The 15,965-nt window shown below is 55.1% G+C and overlaps 3 protein-coding genes across 3 annotated transcripts; 1 reads left to right on the plus strand and 2 right to left on the minus strand.

Moving 5' to 3' along the window:
• Positions 1-6,068: 6,068 nt before the first annotated feature.
• LOC124584395 (calponin homology domain-containing protein DDB_G0272472-like) lies at positions 6,069-6,818 on the minus strand. Its single transcript, XM_047131358.1, has one exon. It carries the CDS (start codon positions 6,816-6,818, stop codon positions 6,069-6,071), a length of 750 nt encoding a protein of 249 aa, XP_046987314.1.
• Positions 6,819-11,895: 5,077 nt separating this feature from the next.
• Positions 11,896-13,494, plus strand: LOC124584397. The gene is made up of 2 exons (XM_047131359.1): positions 11,896-12,046; positions 12,092-13,494. The coding sequence occupies exons 1-2, from the start codon at positions 11,896-11,898 to the stop codon at positions 13,492-13,494; spliced, it is 1,554 nt and encodes a 517-aa protein (XP_046987315.1).
• A 266-nt stretch (positions 13,495-13,760) lies between these two features.
• Positions 13,761-14,345, minus strand: LOC124584398 (prestalk protein-like). The gene has a single exon (XM_047131360.1). The coding sequence runs from the start codon at positions 14,343-14,345 to the stop codon at positions 13,761-13,763; it is 585 nt and encodes a 194-aa protein (XP_046987316.1).
• Positions 14,346-15,965: the final 1,620 nt, after the last annotated feature.

A 15,965-nucleotide genomic window follows, 5' to 3' on the forward strand; every position in this document is an offset into this window, starting at 1 on the left:
CTGTCCTCTCAAGTTGAGCAGTCCTCTCAAGTTGAGCTGTCCTCTCAAGTTGAGCTGTCCTCTCAAGTTGAGCTGTCCTCTCAAGTTGAGCTGTCCTCTCAAGTTGAGCTGTCCTCTCAAGTTGAGCTCTCCTCGCAAGCTGTGCTGTCCTCGCAAGCTGTACTCTCCTCGCAAGCTGTGCTGTCCTCACAACCTGTGCTGTCCTCGCAAGCCGTGCTGTCCTCGCAAGCCGTGCTGTCCTCGCAAGACGTGCTGTCCTCGCAAGCCATGCTGTCCTCGCAAGCCGTGCTGTCGTCGGAAGCCGTGCTGTCCTCGCAAGCCGTACTGTCATCGCTAGCTTTGCTGTCCTCGAAAGTTGTGCTGTCCTCGGAAGTTGTGCTGTCCTTTAAAGTTGAGCTGTCCTCTTCAGTTGGACTGTCCTCTCAAGTTGAGCTGTCCTCTCAAGTTGAGCTGTCCTCTCAAGTTGAGTTGTTCTCTCATATTGAGCTGTCCTCGCAAGCCGTGCTGTCCTCGCAAGCTGTGCTGTCCTTGCAAGCTTTGCTGTCCTCGAAAGTTGTGCTTTCCTCTCAAGTAGTGGTGTCCTCACAAGTTGAGCAGTCCTGTTAAGCTAAGCTGCCCTCTCAAGTTGAATTGCCCCCTCAAGTTGAGCTGTCCTCTCAAGTTGAGCTGTCCTCTCAAGTTGAGCTGTCCTCACAAGTTGTGCTGTCCTCTCAAGTTGTGCTGTCCCCTCAAGTTGAGCTGTCCTCTCAAGTGTAGCTGTCCTCTCAAGTTGAGCTGTCCTCTCAAGTTGAGCTGTCCACTCAAGTTGAGCTGTCCTCTCAAGTTGAGCTGTCCTCTCAAGTTGAGCTGTCCTCTCAAGTTGAGCTGTCCTCTAAAGTTGAGCTGTCCTCTCAAGTTGAGCTGTCCTCTCAAGTTGAGCTGTCCTTTCAAGTAGAGCTGTCCTCGTAAGCTGTGCTGTCCTCGCAAGCCTTGCTGGCCTCGCAAGCTGTGCTGTCCTTGCAAGCTGTGCTGTCCTCGCAAGCTGTGCTGTCCTCGCAAGCCGTGCTGTCCTCGCAAGCCGTGCTGTCCTCGCAAGCCGTGCTGTCCTTGCAAGCTTTGCTGTCCTCGCAAGCTGTGCTGTCCTCGCAAGCTGTGCTGTCCGCGCAAGCTGTGCTGTCCTCGCAAGCTGTGCTGTCGTCTCAAGTTGAGCTGCACTCTCAAGTTGAGCTGCCCTCTTAAGTTGAGCTGTCCTCTCAAGTTGAGCTGTCAAGTTGAGCTGTCCTCTCAAGTTGAGCTGTCCTCGCAAGTTGAGCTGTCCTCTCAAGTTGAGCTGTCCTCTCAAGTTGAGCTGTCCTCGCAAGCCGTGCTGTCCTTGCAAGCCGTGCTGTCCTCGCCAGGTGTGCTGTCCTCACAAGCCGTGCTGTCCTTGCAAGCCGTGCTGTCCTCAGAAGCCGTGCTGTCCACGCAAGCCTTGCTGTCCTCGCAAGCCGTGCTGTCCTCACAAGCTTTGCTGTCCTCACAAGCTTTGCTGTCCTCGCAAGCTTTCCTGTCCTTGTAAGTTGTGCTGTCCTCTCAAGTTGAGCTGTCCTCTCAGGTTGAGGTGTCCTCTCAGGTTGAGATTTCCTCTCAAGTTGAGCTGTACACTGAAGTTGAGCTGCCCTCTCAAGTTGAGCTGCCCTCTCAAGTTGAGCTGCCCTCTCAAGTTGAGCTGCCCTCTCAAGTTGAGCTGCCCTCTGAAGCTGAGCAGCCCTCTCAAGTTGAGCAGTCCTCTCAAGTTTTGCTGTCCTCTGAAGTTGAGCTGTCCTCTCAAGTTGAGCTGTCCTCTCAAGTTGAGCTGTCCTCTCAAGTTGAGCTGTCCTCTCAAGTTGAGCTGACCTCTCAAGTTGAGCTGTCCTCTCTAGTTGAGCTGTCCTCTCAAGTTGAGCTGTCCTCTCAAGTTGAGCTGTCCTATCATGTTGAGCTGTCCTCTCTAGTTGAGCTGTCATCTCTAGTTGAGCTGTCCTCTCAAGTTGAGCTGTCCTCTCAAGTTGAGCTGTCCTCTCAAGTTGAGCTGTCCTCTCAAGTTGAGCTGCCCTCTTATGTTGAGCTGTCCTCCAAAGTTGAGCTGTCCTCTCAAGTTGAGCTGTCCTCTCAAGTTGAGCTGTCCTCGCAAGCCGTGCTGTCCTCGCAAGTTGTGCTGTCATCGCAAGCTGTGCTGTCCTCGAAAGCTGTGCTGTCCCCACAATTTGTGCTGTCCTCGCAAGCTGTGCTCTCCTCGCAAGCTGTGCTGTCCTCGCGAGCCGTGCTGTCCTTGCGACTTTTGCTGTCCTCGCAAGCTTTGCTGTCCTCGCGAGCTTTGCTGTCCTCGCGACCTTTGCTGTTCTCGCAAGTTGTGCAGTCCTCGCAAGTTGTGCTGCCCTCTCAAGTTCAGCTGTCCTCACAAGTTGAGCTGCCCTCTCAAGTTGAGCTGCCCTCTCAAGTTGAGCTGCCCTCTCAAGTTGAGCTGCCCTCTTATGTTGAGCTGTCCTCCAAAGTTGAGCTGTCCTCTCAAGTTGAGCTGTCCTCTCAAGTAATGCTGTCCTCGCAAGCTGTGCTGTCCTCGCAAGCTGTGCTGTCCTCGCAGGCTGTGCTGTCCTCGCAAGCTGTGCTGTCCTCGCAAGCCGTGCTGTCCTTGCAAGCCGTGCTGTCCTCGGAAGCCGTGCTGTCCACGCAAGCCTTGCTGTCCTCGCAAGCCGTGCTGTCCTCACAAGCTTTGCTGTCCTCACAAGCTTTGCTGTCCTCGCAAGCTTTCCTGTCCTCGTAAGTTGTGCTGTCCTCTCAAGTTCAGCTGTCCTCTCAGGTTGAGGTGTCCTCTCAGGTTGAGATTTCCTCTCAAGTTGAGCTGTACACTCAATTTGAGCTGCCCTCTCAAGTTGAGCTGCCCTCTCAAGTTGAGCTGCCCTCTCAAGTTGAGCTGCCCTCTGAAGCTGAGCAGCCCTCTCAAGTTGAGCAGTCCTCTCAAGTTTTGCTGTCCTCTGAAGTTGAGCTGTCCTCTCAAGTTGAGCTGTCCTGTCAAGTTGAGCTGTCCTCTCAAGTTGAGCTGTCCTCACAAGCTGTGATGTCCTTGCAAGCTGTGCCGTCCTCGCAAGCTGTGCCGTCCTTGCAAGCTGAGCCATCCTCACAAGCTGTGCTGTCCTCGCAAGCTGTCCTGTCCTCGCAAGCTATGCTGTCCTCGCAAGCTGTGCTGTCTTCGCAAGCTGTGCTGTCCTCGCAAGCCGTGCTGTCCTCGCAAGCTGTGCTGTCCTCGCAACCTGTGCTGTCCACGCAAGCTGTGCTGTCCCCGCAACCTGTGTTGTCCTCGCAAGCTGTGCCGTCTTTGTAAGCTGTGCCGTCCTCGCAAGCTGTGCCGTCCTCGCAAGCTGTGCTGTCCTCGCAAGCTGTGCTGTCCTCGCAAGCTGTGCTGTCCTCGCAAGCTGCGCTGTCCTCGCAAGCTGTACTGTCCTCGCAAGCTGTGCTGTCATCGCAAGCCGTGCTGTCCTCGCATACCGTGCTGTCCTCGCGAGCCGTGCTGTCCTCGCAAGCCGTGCTGTCCTCGCAAGCCATGCTGTCCTCGCAAGCCATGCTGTCCTCGCGAGCCGTGCTGTCCTTGCGAGCTTTGCTGTCCTCGTGAGCTTTGCTGTCCTCGCGAGCTTTGCTGTCCTTGCGACCTTTGCTGTTCTCGCAAGTTGTGCAGTCCTCGCAAGTTGTGCTGCCCTCTCAAGTTCAGCTGTCCTCACAAGTTGAGCTGCCCTCTCAAGTTGAGCTGCCCTCTTATGTTGAGCTGTCCTCCAAAGTTGAGCTGTCCTCTCAAGTTGAGCTGTCCTCTCAAGTAATGCTGTCCTCGCAAGCTGTGCTGTCCTCGCAAGCTGTGCTGTTCTCGCAAGCCGTGCTGTCCTCTCAAGTTGAGCTGCCCTCTCTAGTAGAGCTGTCCTCTCAACTTGAGCTGTCCTTTGAAGTTGAGCTGTCCTCTAAAGTTGAGCTGTCCTCTCAAGTTGAGCTGACCTCTCAAATTGAGATGTCCTCTCAAGTTGAGCTCTCCTTCAAGTTGAGCTGTCCTCTGAGGTTGAGCTGTCCTCTCTAGATGAGCTGTCCTCTCTAGATGAGCTGTCCTCTCAAGTTGAGCTGTCCTCTCAAGTTGAGCTGTCCTCTCAAGTTGAGCTGTCTTCTCAAGTTGAGCTGCCCTCTCAAGTTGAGCTGTCCTCTCAAGTTGAGCTGTCCTCTCAAGTTGAGCTGTCCTCTCAAGTTGAGCTGTCCTCTCAAGTTGAGCTGTCCTCTCAAGTTGAGCTGTCCTCTCAAGTTGAGCTGTCCTCCCAAGCCGTGCTGTCCTCGCAAGCTGTGCTCTCCTCGCAAGCTGTGCTGTCCTCGCAACCTGTGCTGTCCTCGCAAGCCGTGCTGTCCTCGCAAGCCGTGCTGTCCTCGCAAGACGTGCTGTCCTCGCAAGCCGTGCTGTCCTTGCAAGCCGTGCTGTCGTCGGAAGCCGTGCTGTCCTCGCAAGCCGTACTGTCATCGCTAGCTTTGCTGTCCTCGCAAGTTGTGCTGTCCTCGGAAGTTGTGCTGTCCCTTAAAGTTGAGCTGTCCTCTTCAGTTGGACTGTCCTGTCAAGTTGAGCTGTCCTCTCAAGTTGAGCTGTCCTCTCAAGTTGAGTTGTTCTCTCATATTGAGCTGTCCTCGCAAGCCGTGCTGTCCTCGCAAGCTGTGCTGTCCTTGCAAGCTTTGCTGTCCTCGAAAGTTGTGCTTTCCTCTCAAGTAGTGGTGTCCTCACAAGTTGAGCAGTCCTGTTAAGCTAAGCTGCCCTCTCAAGTTGAGCTGTCCTCTCAAGTTGAGCTGTCCTCTCAAGATGAGCTGTCCTCTCAAGTTGTGCTGTCCTCTCAAGTTGTGCTGTCCCCTCAAGTTGAGCTGTCCTCTCAAGTGTAGCTGTCCTCTCAAGTTGAGCTGTCCTCTCAAGTTGAGCTGTCCACTCAAGTTGAGCTGTCCTCTCAAGTTGAGCTGTCCTCTCAAGTTGAGCTGTCCTCTCAAGATGAGCTGTCCTCTAAAGTTGAGCTGTCCTCTCAAGTTGAGCTGTCCTCTCAAGTTGAGCTGTCCTTTCAAGTAGAGCTGTCCTCGTAAGCTGTACTGTCCTCGCAAGCCTTGCTGGCCTCGCAAGCTGTGCTGTCCTTGCAAGCTGTGCTGTCCTCGCAAGCTGTGCTGTCCTCGCAAGCCGTGCTGTCCTCGCAAGCCGTGCTGTCCTCGCAAGCCGTGCTGTCCTCGCAAGCTTTGCTGTCCTCGCAAGCTGTGCTGTCCTCGCAAGCTGTGCTGTCCGCGCAAGCTGTGCTGTCCTCGCAAGCTGTGCTGTCGTCTCAAGTTGAGCTGCCCTCTCAAGTTGAGCTGCCCTCTTAAGTTGAGCTGTCCTCTCAAGTTGAGCTGTCAAGTTGAGCTGCCCTCTCAAGTTGACCTGTCCTCGCAAGTTGAGCTGTCCTCTCAAGTTGAGCTGTCCTCTCAAGTTGAGCTGTCCTCGCAAGCCGTGCTGTCCTTGCAAGCCGTGCTGTCCTCGCCAGGTGTGCTGTCCTCACAAGCCGTGCTGTCCTTGCAAGCCGTGCTGTCCTCGGAAGCCGTGCTGTCCACGCAAGCCTTGCTGTCCTCGCAAGCCGTGCTGTCCTCACAAGCTTTGCTGTCCTCACAAGCTTTGCTGTCCTCGCAAGCTTTCCTGTCCTTGTAAGTTGTGCTGTCCTCTCAAGTTGAGCTGTCCTCTCAGGTTGAGGTGTCCTCTCAGGTTGAGATTTCCTCTCAAGTTGAGCTGTACACTGAAGTTGAGCTGCCCTCTCAAGTTGAGCTGCCCTCTCAAGTTGAGCTGCCCTCTCAAGTTGAGCTGCCCTCTCAAGTTGAGCTGCCCTCTGAAGCTGAGCAGCCCTCTCAAGTTGAGCAGTCCTCTCAAGTTTTGCTGTCCTCTGAAGTTGAGCTGTCCTCTCAAGTTGAGCTGTCCTCTCAAGTTCAGCTGTCCTCTCAAGTTGAGCTGTCCTCACAAGCTGTGATGTCCTTGCAAGCTGTGCCGTCCTCGCAAGCTGTGCCATCCTCGCAAGCTGTGCTGTCCTCGCAAGCTGTCCTGTCCTCGCGAGCTATGCTGTCCTCGCAAGCTGTGCTGTCCTCGCAAGCTGTGCTGTCCTCGCAAGCTGTGCTGTCCTCGCAACCTGTGCTGTCCACGCAAGCTGTGCTGTCCCCGCAACCTGTGTTGTCCTCGCAAGCTGTGCTGTCCTCGCAAGCTGTGCTGTGCTCGCAAGCTGTGCCGTCTTTGTAAGCTGTGCCGTCCTCGCAAGCTGTGCCGTCCTCGCAAGCTGTGCTGTCCTCGCAAGCTGTGCTGTCCTCGCAAGCTGTGCTGTCCTCGCAAGCTGTGCTGTCCTCGTTAGCTGTGCTGTCCTCGCAAGCTGTGCTGTCCTCGCAAGCTGCGCTGTCCTCGCAAGCTGTACTGTCCTCGCAAGCTGTGCTGTCATCGCAAGCCTTGCTGTCCTCGCAAGCCGTGCTTTCCTCGCCAGCCGTGCTGCCTTCGCAAGCTTTGCTGTCTTCACATGTTGTGCTTTCCTCTCAAGTAGTGCTGTCCTCTCAAGTTGGGCTGTCCTCTCAAGTTGAGCTGTCCTCTCAAGTTGAGCTGCCCACTCAAGTTGAGCTGTCCTCTCACGTTGTGCTGTCCTCTCAGGTTGGGCTGTCCTCTCAATTTGAGCTGTCCTCTCAAGTTGAGCTGTCCTCTCAAGTTGAGCTGACCTCTCAAGTTGAGCTGTCCTCTCTAGTTGAGCTGTCCTCTCAAGTTGAGCTGTCCTCTCAAGTTGAGCTGTCCTATCATGTTGAGCTGTCCTCTCTAGTTGAGCTGTCATCTCTAGTTAAGCTGTCCTCTCAAGTTGAGCTGTCCTCTCAAGTTGAGCTGTCCTCTCAAGTTGAGCTGTCCTCTCAAGTTGAGCTGTCCTCTCAAGTTGAGCTGACCTCTCAAGTTGAGCTGTCCTCTCTAGTTGAGCTGTCCTCTCAAGTTGAGCTATCCTCTCAAGTTGAGCTGTCCTATCATGTTGAGCTGTCCTCTCTAGTTGAGCTGTCATCTCTAGTTGAGCTGTCCTCTCAAGTTGAGCTGTCCTCTCAAGTTGAGCTGTCCTCTCAAGTTGAGCTGTCCTCTCAAGTTGAGCTGCCCTCTTATGTTGAGCTGTCCTCCAAAGTTGAGCTGTCCTCTCAAGTTGAGCTGTCCTCTCAAGTTGAGCTGTCCTCGCAAGCTGTGCTGTCCTCGCGAGCCGTGCTGTCCTTGCGACTTTTGCTGTCCTCGCAAGCTTTGCTGTCCTCGCGAGCTTTGCTGTCCTCGCGACCTTTGCTGTTCTCGCAAGTTGTGCAGTCCTCGCAAGTTGTGCTGCCCTCTCAAGTTCAGCTGTCCTCACAAGTTGAGCTGCCCTCTCAAGTTGAGCTGCCCTCTCAAGTTGAGCTGCCCTCTCAAGTTGAGCTGCCCTCTTATGTTGAGCTGTCCTCCAAAGTTGAGCTGTCCTCTCAAGTTGAGCTGTCCTCTCAAGTAATGCTGTCCTCGCAAGCTGTGCTGTCCTCGCAAGCTGTTCTGTCCTCGCAAGCTGTGCTCTCCTCGCAAGCTGTGCTGTCCTCGCAAGCCGTGCTGTCCTTGCAAGCCGTGCTGTCCTCGGAAGCCGTGCTGTCCACGCAAGCCTTGCTGTCCTCGCAAGCCGTGCTGTCCTCACAAGCTTTGCTGTCCTCACAAGCTTTGCTGTCCTCGCAAGCTTTCCTGTCCTCGTAAGTTGTGCTGTCCTCTCAAGTTCAGCTGTCCTCTCAGGTTGAGGTGTCCTCTCAGGTTGAGATTTCCTCTCAAGTTGAGCTGTACACTCAATTTGAGCTGCCCTCTCAAGTTGAGCTGCCCTCTCAAGTCGAGCTGCCCTCTCAAGTTGAGCTGCCCTCTGAAGCTGAGCAGCCCTCTCAAGTTGAGCAGTCCTCTCAAGTTTTGCTGTCCTCTGAAGTTGAGCTGTCCTCTCAAGTTGAGCTGTCCTGTCAAGTTGAGCTGTCCTCTCAAGTTGAGCTGTCCTCGCAAGCTGTGATGTCCTTGCAAGCTGTGCCGTCCTCGCAAGCTGTGCCGTCCTCGCAAGCTGAGCCATCCTCACAAGCTGTGCTGTCCTCGCAAGCTGTCCTGTCCTCGCAAGCTATGCTGTCCTCGCAAGCTGTGCTGTCTTCGCAAGCTGTGCTGTCCTCGCAAGCCGTGCTGTCCTCGCAAGCTGTGCTGTCCTCGCAACCTGTGCTGTCCACGCAAGCTGTGCTGTCCCCGCAACCTGTGTTGTCCTCGCAAGCTGTGCTGTCCTCGCAAGCTGTGCTGTCCTCGCAAGCTGTGCCGTCTTTGTAAGCTGTGCCGTCCTCGCAAGCTGTGTATCCTCGCAAGCTGTGCTGTCCTCGCAAGCTGTGCTGTCCTCGCAAGCTGTGCTGTCCTCGCAAGCTGCGCTGTCCTCGCAAGCTGTACTGTCCTCGCAAGCTGTGCTGTCATCGCAAGCCGTGCTGTCCTCGCATACCGTGCTGTCCTCGCGAGCCGTGCTGTCCTCGCAAGCCGTGCTATCCTCGCAAGCCGTGCTGTCCTCGCAAGCCGTGCTGTCCTCGCAAGCCATGCTGTCCTCGCGAGCCGTGCTGTCCTTGCGAGCTTTGCTGTCCTCGCGAGCTTTGCTGTCCTCGCGAGCTTTGCTGTCCTCGCGACCTTTGCTGTTCTCGCAAGTTGTGCAGTCCTCGCAAGTTCTGCTGCCCTCTCAAGTTCAGCTGTCCTCACAAGTTGAGCTGCCCTCTCAAGTTGAGCTGCCCTCTTATGTTGAGCTGTCCTCCAAAGTTGAGCTGTCCTCTCAAGTTGAGCTGTCCTCTCAAGTAATGCTGTCCTCGCAAGCTGTGCTGTCCGCGCAAGCTGTGCTGTTCTCGCAAGCCGTGCTGTCCTCTCAAGTTGAGCTGCCCTCTCTAGTAGAGCTGTCCTCTCAACTTGAGCAATCCTTTGAAGTTGAGCTGTCCTCTAAAGTTGAGCTGTCCTCTCAAGTTGAGCTGACCTCTCAAATTGAGATGTCCTCTCAAGTTGAGCTCTCCTTCAAGTTGAGCTGTCCTCTGAGGTAGAGCTGTCCACTCTAGATGAGCTGTCCTCTCTAGATGAGCTGTCCTCTCAAGTTGAGCTGTCCTCTCAGGTTGAGCTGTCCTCTCAAGTTGAGCTGTCCTCTCAAGTTGAGCTGTCCTCTCAAGTTGAGCTGTCCTCTCAAGTTGAGCTGTCCTCTCAAGTTGAGCTGTCCTCTCAAGTTGAGCTGTCCTCTCAAGTTGAGCTGTCCTCTCAAGTTGAGCTGTCCTCTCAAGTTGAGCTGTCCTCGCAAGCCGTGCTGTCCTCGCAAGCTGTGCTCTCCTCGCAAGGTGTGCTGCCCTCGCAACCTGTGCTGTCCTCGCAAGCCGTGCTGTCCTCGCAAGCCGTGCTGTCCTCGCAAGACGTGCTGTCCTCGCAAGCCGTGCTGTCCTCGCAAGCCGTGCTGTCGTCGGAAGCCGTGCTGTCCTCGCAAGCCGTACTGTCATCGCTAGCTTTGCTGTCCTCGCAAGTTGTGCTGTCCTCGGAAGTTGTACTGTCCTTTAAAGTTGAGCTGTCCTCTTCAGTTGGACTGTCCTCTCAAGTTGAGCTGTCCTCTCAAGTTGAGCTGTCCTCTCAAGTTGAGTTGTTCTCTCATATTGAGCTGTCCTCGCAAGCCGTGCTGTCCTCGCAAGCTGTGCTGTCCTTGCAAGCTTTGCTGTCCTCGAAAGTTGTGCTTTCCTCTCAAGTAGTGGTGTCCTCGCAAGTTGAGCAGTCCTGTTAAGCTAAGCTGCCCTCTCAAGTTGAATTGCCCTCTCAAGTTGAGCTGTCCTCTCAAGTTGAGCTGTCCTCTCAAGTTGAGCTGTCCTCACAAGTTGTGCTGTCCTCTCAAGTTGTGCTGTCCCCTCAAGTTGAGCTGTCCTCTCAAGTGTAGCTGTCCTCTCAAGTTGAGCTGTCCTCTCAAGTTGAGCTGTCCACTCAAGTTGAGCTGTCCTCTCAAGTTGAGCTGTCCTCTCAAGTTGAGCTGTCCTCTCAAGTTGAGCTGTCCTCTAAAGTTGAGCTGTCCCCTCAAGTTGAGCTGTCCTCTCAAGTTGAGCTGTCCTTTCAAGTAGAGCTGTCCTCGTAAGCTGTACTGTCCTCGCAAGCCTTGCTGGCCTCGCAAGCTGTGCTGTCCTTGCAAGCTGTGCTGTCCTCGCAAGCTGTGCTGTCCTCGCAAGCCGTGCTGTCCTCGCAAGCCGTGCTGTCCTCGCAAGCCGTGCTGTCCTCACAAGCTTTGCTGTCCTCGCAAGCTGTGCTGTCCTCGCAAGCTGTGCTGTCCGCGCAAGCTGTGCTGTCCTCGCAAGCTGTGCTGTCGTCTCAAGTTGAGCTGCACTCTCAAGTTGAGCTGCCCTCTTAAGTTGAGCTGTCCTCTCAAGTTGAGCAGTCAAGTTGAGCTGTCCTCTCAAGTTGAGCTGTCCTCGCAAGTTGAGCTGTCCTCTCAAGTTGAGCTGTCCTCTCAAGTTGAGCTGTCCTCGCAAGCCGTGCTGTCCTTGCAAGCCGTGCTGTCCTCGCCACGTGTGCTGTCCTCACAAGCCGTGCTGTCCTTGCAAGCCGTGCTGTCCTCGGAAGCCGTGCTGTCCACGCAGGCCTTGCTGTCCTCGCAAGCCGTGCTATCCTCACAAGCTTTGCTGTCCTCACAAGCTTTGCTGTCCTCGCAAGCTTTCCTGTCCTTGTAAGTTGTGCTGTCCTCTCAAGTTGAGCTGTCCTCTCAGGTTGAGGTGTCCTCTCAGGTTGAGATTTCCTCTCAAGTTGAGCTGTACACTGAAGTTGAGCTGCCCTCTCAAGTTGAGCTGCCCTCTCAAGTTGAGCTGCCCTCTCAAGTTGAGCTGCCCTCTCAAGTTGAGCTGCCCTCTGAAGCTGAGCAGCCCTCTCAAGTTGAGCAGTCCTCTCAAGTTTTGCTGTCCTCTGAAGTTGAGCTGTCCTCTCAAGTTGAGCTGTCCTCTCAAGTTCGTCTGTCCTCTCAAGTTGAGCTGTCCTCGCAAGCTGTGATGTCCTTGCAAGCTGTGCCGTCCTCGCAAGCTGTGCCATCCTCGCAAGCTGTGCTGTCCTCGCAAGCTGTCCTGTCCTCGCAAGCTATGCTGTCCTCGCAAGCTGTGCTGTCCTCGCAAGCTGTGCTGTCCTCGCAAGCTGTGTTGTCCTCGCAACCTGTGCTGTCCACGCAAGCTGTGCTGTCCCCGCAACCTGTGTTGTCCTCGCAAGCTGTGCTGTCCTCGCAAGCTGTGCTGTGCTCGCAAGCTGTGCCGTCTTTGTAAGCTGTGCTGTCCCCGCAACCTGTGTTGTCCTCGCAAGCTGTGCTGTCCTCGCAAGCTGTGCTGTCCTCGCAAGCTGTGCTGTCCTCGCAAGCTGTGCTGTCCTCGTTAGCTGTGCTGTCCTCGCAAGCTGTGCTGTCCTCGCAAGCTGCGCTGTCCTCGCAAGCTGTACTGTCCTCGCAAGCTGTGCTGTCATCGCAAGCCTTGCTGTCCTCGCAAGCCGTGCTTTCCTCGCCAGCCGTGCTGTCTTCGCAAGCTTTGCTGTCTTCGCATGTTGTGCTTTCCTCTCAAGTAGTGCTGTCCTCTCAAGTTGGGCTGTCCTCTCAAGTTGAGCTGTCCTCTCAAGTTGAGCTGCCCTCTCAAGTTGAGCTGCCCTCTCAAGTTGAGCTGCCCTCTGAAGCTGAGCAGCCCTCTCAAGTTGAGCAGTCCTCTCAAGTTTTGCTGTCCTCTGAAGTTGAGCTGTCCTCTCAAGTTGAGCTGTCCTCTCAAGTTCAGCTGTCCTCTCAAGTTGAGCTGTCCTCGCAAGCTGTGATGTCCTTGCAAGCTGTGCCGTCCTCGCAAGCTGTGCCATCCTCGCAAGCTGTGCTGTCCTCGCAAGCTGTCCTGTCTTCGCAAGCTATGCTGTCCTCGCAAGCTGTGCTGTCCTCGCAAGCTGTGCTGTCCTCGCAGGACGTGCTGTCCTCGCAACCTGTGCTGTCCATGCAAGCTGTGCTGTCCCCGCAACCTGTGTTGTCCTCGCAAGCTGTGCTGTCCTCGCAAGCTGTGCTGTGCTCGCAAGCTGTGCCGTCTTTGTAAGCTGTGCCGTCCTCGCAAGCTGTGCCGTCCTCGCAAGCTGTGCTGTCCTCGCAAGCTGTGCTGTCCTCGCAAGCTGTGCTGTCCTCGCAAGCTGTGCTGTCCTCGTTAGCTGTGCTGTCCTCGCAAGCTGTGCTGTCCTCGCAAGCTGCGCTGTCCTCGCAAGCTGTACTGTCCTCGCAAGCTGTGCTGTCATCGCAAGCCTTGCTGTCCTCGCAAGCCGTGCTTTCCTCGCCAGCCGTGCTGTCTTCGCAAGCTTTGCTGTCTTCGCATGTTGTGCTTTCCTCTCAAGTAGTGCTGTCCTCTCAAGTTGGGCTGTCCTCTCAAGTTGAGCTGCCCTCTCAAGTTGGGCTGCCCACTCAAGTTGAGCTGTCCTCTCACGTTGTGCTGTCCTCTCAGGTTGTGCTGTCCTCTCAAGTTGAGCTGTCCTCTCAAGTTGAGCTGTTCTCTCAAGTTGAGCTGTCCTCTCAAGTTGAGCTGTCCTCTCAAGTTGAGCTGTCCTCTAGAGTTGAGCTGACCTCTCAAGTTGAGCTGTCCTCTCTAGTTGAGCTGTCCTCTCAAGTTGAGCTGTCCTCTCAAGTTGAGCTGTCCTATCATGTTGAGCTGTCCTCTCTAGTTGAGCTGTCATCTCTAGTTGAGCTGTCCTCTCAAGTTGAGCTGTCCTCTCAAGTTGAGCTGTCCTCTCAAGTTGAGCTGTCCTCTCAAGTTGAGCTGCCCTCTTATGTTGAGCTGTCCTCCAAAGTTGAGCTGTCCTCTCATGTTGAGCTGTCCTCTCAAGTTGAGCTGTCCTCGCAAGCCGTGCTGTCCTCGCAAGTTGTGCTGTCATCGCAACCTGTGCTGTCCTCGAAAGCTGTGCTGTCCTCCCAATTTGTGCTGTCCTCGCAAGCTGTGCTCTCCTCGCAAGCTGTGCTGTCCTCGCGATCCGTGCTGTCCTTGCGACTTTTGCTGTCCTCGCAAGCTTTGCTGTCCTCGCGAGCTTTGCTGTCCTCGCGACCTTTGCTGTCCTCGCAAGTTGTGCAGTCCTCGCAAGTTGTGCTGCCCTCTCAAGTTCAGCTGTCCTCACAAGTTGAGCTGCCCTCTCAAGTTGAGCTGCCCTCTCAAGTTGAGCTGCCCTCTCAAGTTGAGCTGCCCTCTTATGTTGAGCTGTCCTCCAAAGTTGAGCTGTCCTCTCAAGTTGAGCTGTCCTCTCAAGTAATGCTGTCCTCGCAAGCTGTGCTGTCCTCGCAAGCTGTGCTGTCCTCGCAAGCTGTGCTGTCCTCGCAAGCTGTGCTGTGCTCGCAAGCCGTGCTGTCCTTGCAAGCCGTGCTGTCCTCGGAAGCCGTGCTGTCCACGCAAGCCTTGCTGTCCTCGCAAGCCGTGCTGTCCTCACAAGCTTTGCTGTCCTCACAAGCTTTGCTGTCCTCACAAGCTTTCCTGTCTTCGTAAGTTGTGCTGTCCTCTCAAGTTCAGCTGTCCTCTCTGGTTGAGGTGTCCTCTCAGGTTGAGATATCCTCTCAAGTTGAGCTGTACACTCAATTTGAGCTGCCCTCTCAAGTTGAGCTGCCCTCTCAAGTTGAGCTGCCCTCTCAAGTTGAGCTGCCCTCTGAAGCTGAGCAGCCCTCTCAAGTTGAGCAGTCCTCTCAAGTTTTTCTGTCCTCTGAGGTTGAGCTGTCCTCTCAAGTTGAGCTGTCCTGCCAAGTTGAGCTGTCCTCTCAAGTTGAGCTGTTCTCGCAAGCTGTGATGTCCTTGCAAGCTGTGCCGTCCTCGCAAGCTGTGCCGTCCTCGCAAGCTGAGCCATCCTCACAAGCTGTGCTGTCCTCGCAAGCTGTCCTGTCCTCGCAAGCTATGCTGTCCTCGCAAGCTGTGCTGTCTTCGCAAGCTGTGCTGTCCTCGCAAGCCGTGCTGTCCTCGCAAGCTGTGCTGTCCTCGCAACCTGTGCTGTCCACGCAAGCTGTGCTGTCCCCGCAACCTGTGTTGTCCTCGCGAGCTGTGCTGTCCTCGCAAGCTGTGCTGTCCTCGCAAGCTGTGCCGTCTTTGTAAGCTGTGCCGTCCTCGCAAGCTGTGCCGTCCTCGCAAGCTGTGCTGTCCTCGCAAGCTGTGCTGTCCTCGCAAGCTGTGCTGTCCTCGCAAGCTGCGCTGTCCTCGCAAGCTGTACTGTCCTCGCAAGCTGTGCTGTCATCGCAAGCCGTGCTGTCCTCGCATACCGTGCTGTCCTCGCGAGCCGTGCTGTCCTCGCAAGCCGTGCTGTCCTCGCAAGCCGTGCTGTCCTCGCAAGCCGTGCTGTCCTCGCAAGCCATGCTGTCCTCGCGAGCCGTGCTGTCCTTGCGAGCTTTGCTGTCCTCGCGAGCTTTGCTGTCCTCGCGAGCTTTGCTGTCCTCGTGACCTTTGCTGTTCTCGCAAGTTGTGCAGTCCTTGCAAGTTGTGCTGCCCTCTCAAGTTCAGCTGTCCTCACAAGTTGAGCTGCCCTCTCAAGTTGAGCTGCCCTCTCAAGTTGAGCTGCCCTCTCTAGTAGAGCTGTCCTCTCAACTTGAGCTGTCCTTTGAAGTTGAGCTGTCCTCTAAAGTTGAGCTGTCCTCTCAAGTTGAGCTGACCTCTCAAGTTGAGCTGTCCTCTCAAGTTGAGCTGTCCTCTCAAGTTGAGCTGTCCTCTCAAGTTGAGCTCTCCTTCAAGTTGAGCTGTCCTCTCTAGATGAGCTGTCCTCTCTAGATGAGCTGTCCTCTCAAGTTGAGCTGTCCTCTCAAGTTGAGCTGTCCTCTCAAGTTGAGCTGTCCTCTCAAGTTGAGCTGTCCTCTCAAGTTGAGCAGTCCTCTCAAGTTGAGCTGTCCTCTCAAGTTGAGCTGTCCTCTCAAGTTGAGCTGTCCTCTCAAGTTGAGCTGTCCTCTCAAGTTGAGCTGTCCTCTCAAGTTGAGCTCTCCTCGCAAGCTGTGCTGTCCTCGCAAGCTGTACTCTCCTCGCAAGCTGTGCTGTCCTCACAACCTGTGCTGTCCTCGCAAGCCGTGCTGTCCTCGCAAGCCGTGCTGTCCTCGCAAGACGTGCTGTCCTCGCAAGCCATGCTGTCCTCGCAAGCCGTGCTGTCGTCGGAAGCCGTGCTGTCCTCGCAAGCCGTACTGTCATCGCTAGCTTTGCTGTCCTCGAAAGTTGTGCTGTCCTCGGAAGTTGTGCTGTCCTTTAAAGTTGAGCTGTCCTCTTCAGTTGGACTGTCCTCTCAAGTTGAGCTGTCCTCTCAAGTTGAGCTGTCCTCTCAAGTTGAGTTGTTCTCTCATATTGAGCTGTCCTCGCAAGCCGTGCTGTCCTCGCAAGCTGTGCTGTCCTTGCAAGCTTTGCTGTCCTCGAAAGTTGTGCTTTCCTCTCAAGTAGTGGTGTCCTCACAAGTTGAGCAGTCCTGTTAAGCTAAGCTGCCCTCTCAAGTTGAATTGCCCCCTCAAGTTGAGCTGTCCTCTCAAGTTGAGCTGTCCTCTCAAGTTGAGCTGTCCTCACAAGTTGTGCTGTCCTCTCAAGTTGTGCTGTCCCCTCAAGTTGAGCTGTCCTCTCAAGTGTAGCTGTCCTCTCAAGTTGAGCTGTCCTCTCAAGTTGAGCTGTCCACTCAAGTTGAGCTGTCCTCTCAAGTTGAGCTGTCCTCTCAAGTTGAGCTGTCCTCTCAAGTTGAGCTGTCCTCTAAAGTTGAGCTGTCCTCTCAAGTTGAGCTGTCCTCTCAAGTTGAGCTGTCCTTTCAAGTAGAGCTGTCCTCGTAAGCTGTGCTGTCCTCGCAAGCCTTGCTGGCCTCGCAAGCTGTGCTGTCCTTGCAAGCTGTGCTGTCCTCGCAAGCTGTGCTGTCCTCGCAAGCCGTGCTGTCCTCGCAAGCCGTGCTGTCCTCGCAAGCCGTGCTGTCCTTGCAAGCTTTGCTGTCCTCGCAAGCTGTGCTGTCCTCGCAAGCTGTG

This window comes from Schistocerca americana, unplaced genomic scaffold (genome assembly GCF_021461395.2).
Source record: "Schistocerca americana isolate TAMUIC-IGC-003095 unplaced genomic scaffold, iqSchAmer2.1 HiC_scaffold_472, whole genome shotgun sequence".
Classification (NCBI taxonomy): domain Eukaryota; kingdom Metazoa; phylum Arthropoda; class Insecta; order Orthoptera; family Acrididae; genus Schistocerca; species Schistocerca americana.

Bases quoted from the DNA above. Each gene is read 5' to 3' on its own strand.
- LOC124584395 (XM_047131358.1), bottom strand. From the start codon at position 6,818: ATGACAGCTCAACTAGAGAGGACAGCTCAACATGATAGGACAGCTCAA.
- LOC124584397 (XM_047131359.1), top strand. From the start codon at position 11,896: ATGCTGTCCTCGCAAGCTGTGCTGTCCTCGCAAGCTGTGCTGTCCTCG. The intron at 12,047-12,091 runs GCTCGCAAGCTG...CGTCCTCGCAAG, and splicing joins GTCCTCGCAAGCTGTGCTGT to CTGTGCCGTCCTCGCAAGCT.
- LOC124584398 (XM_047131360.1), bottom strand. From the start codon at position 14,345: ATGGCTTGCGAGGACAGCACGGCTTGCGAGGACAGCACGGCTTGCGAG.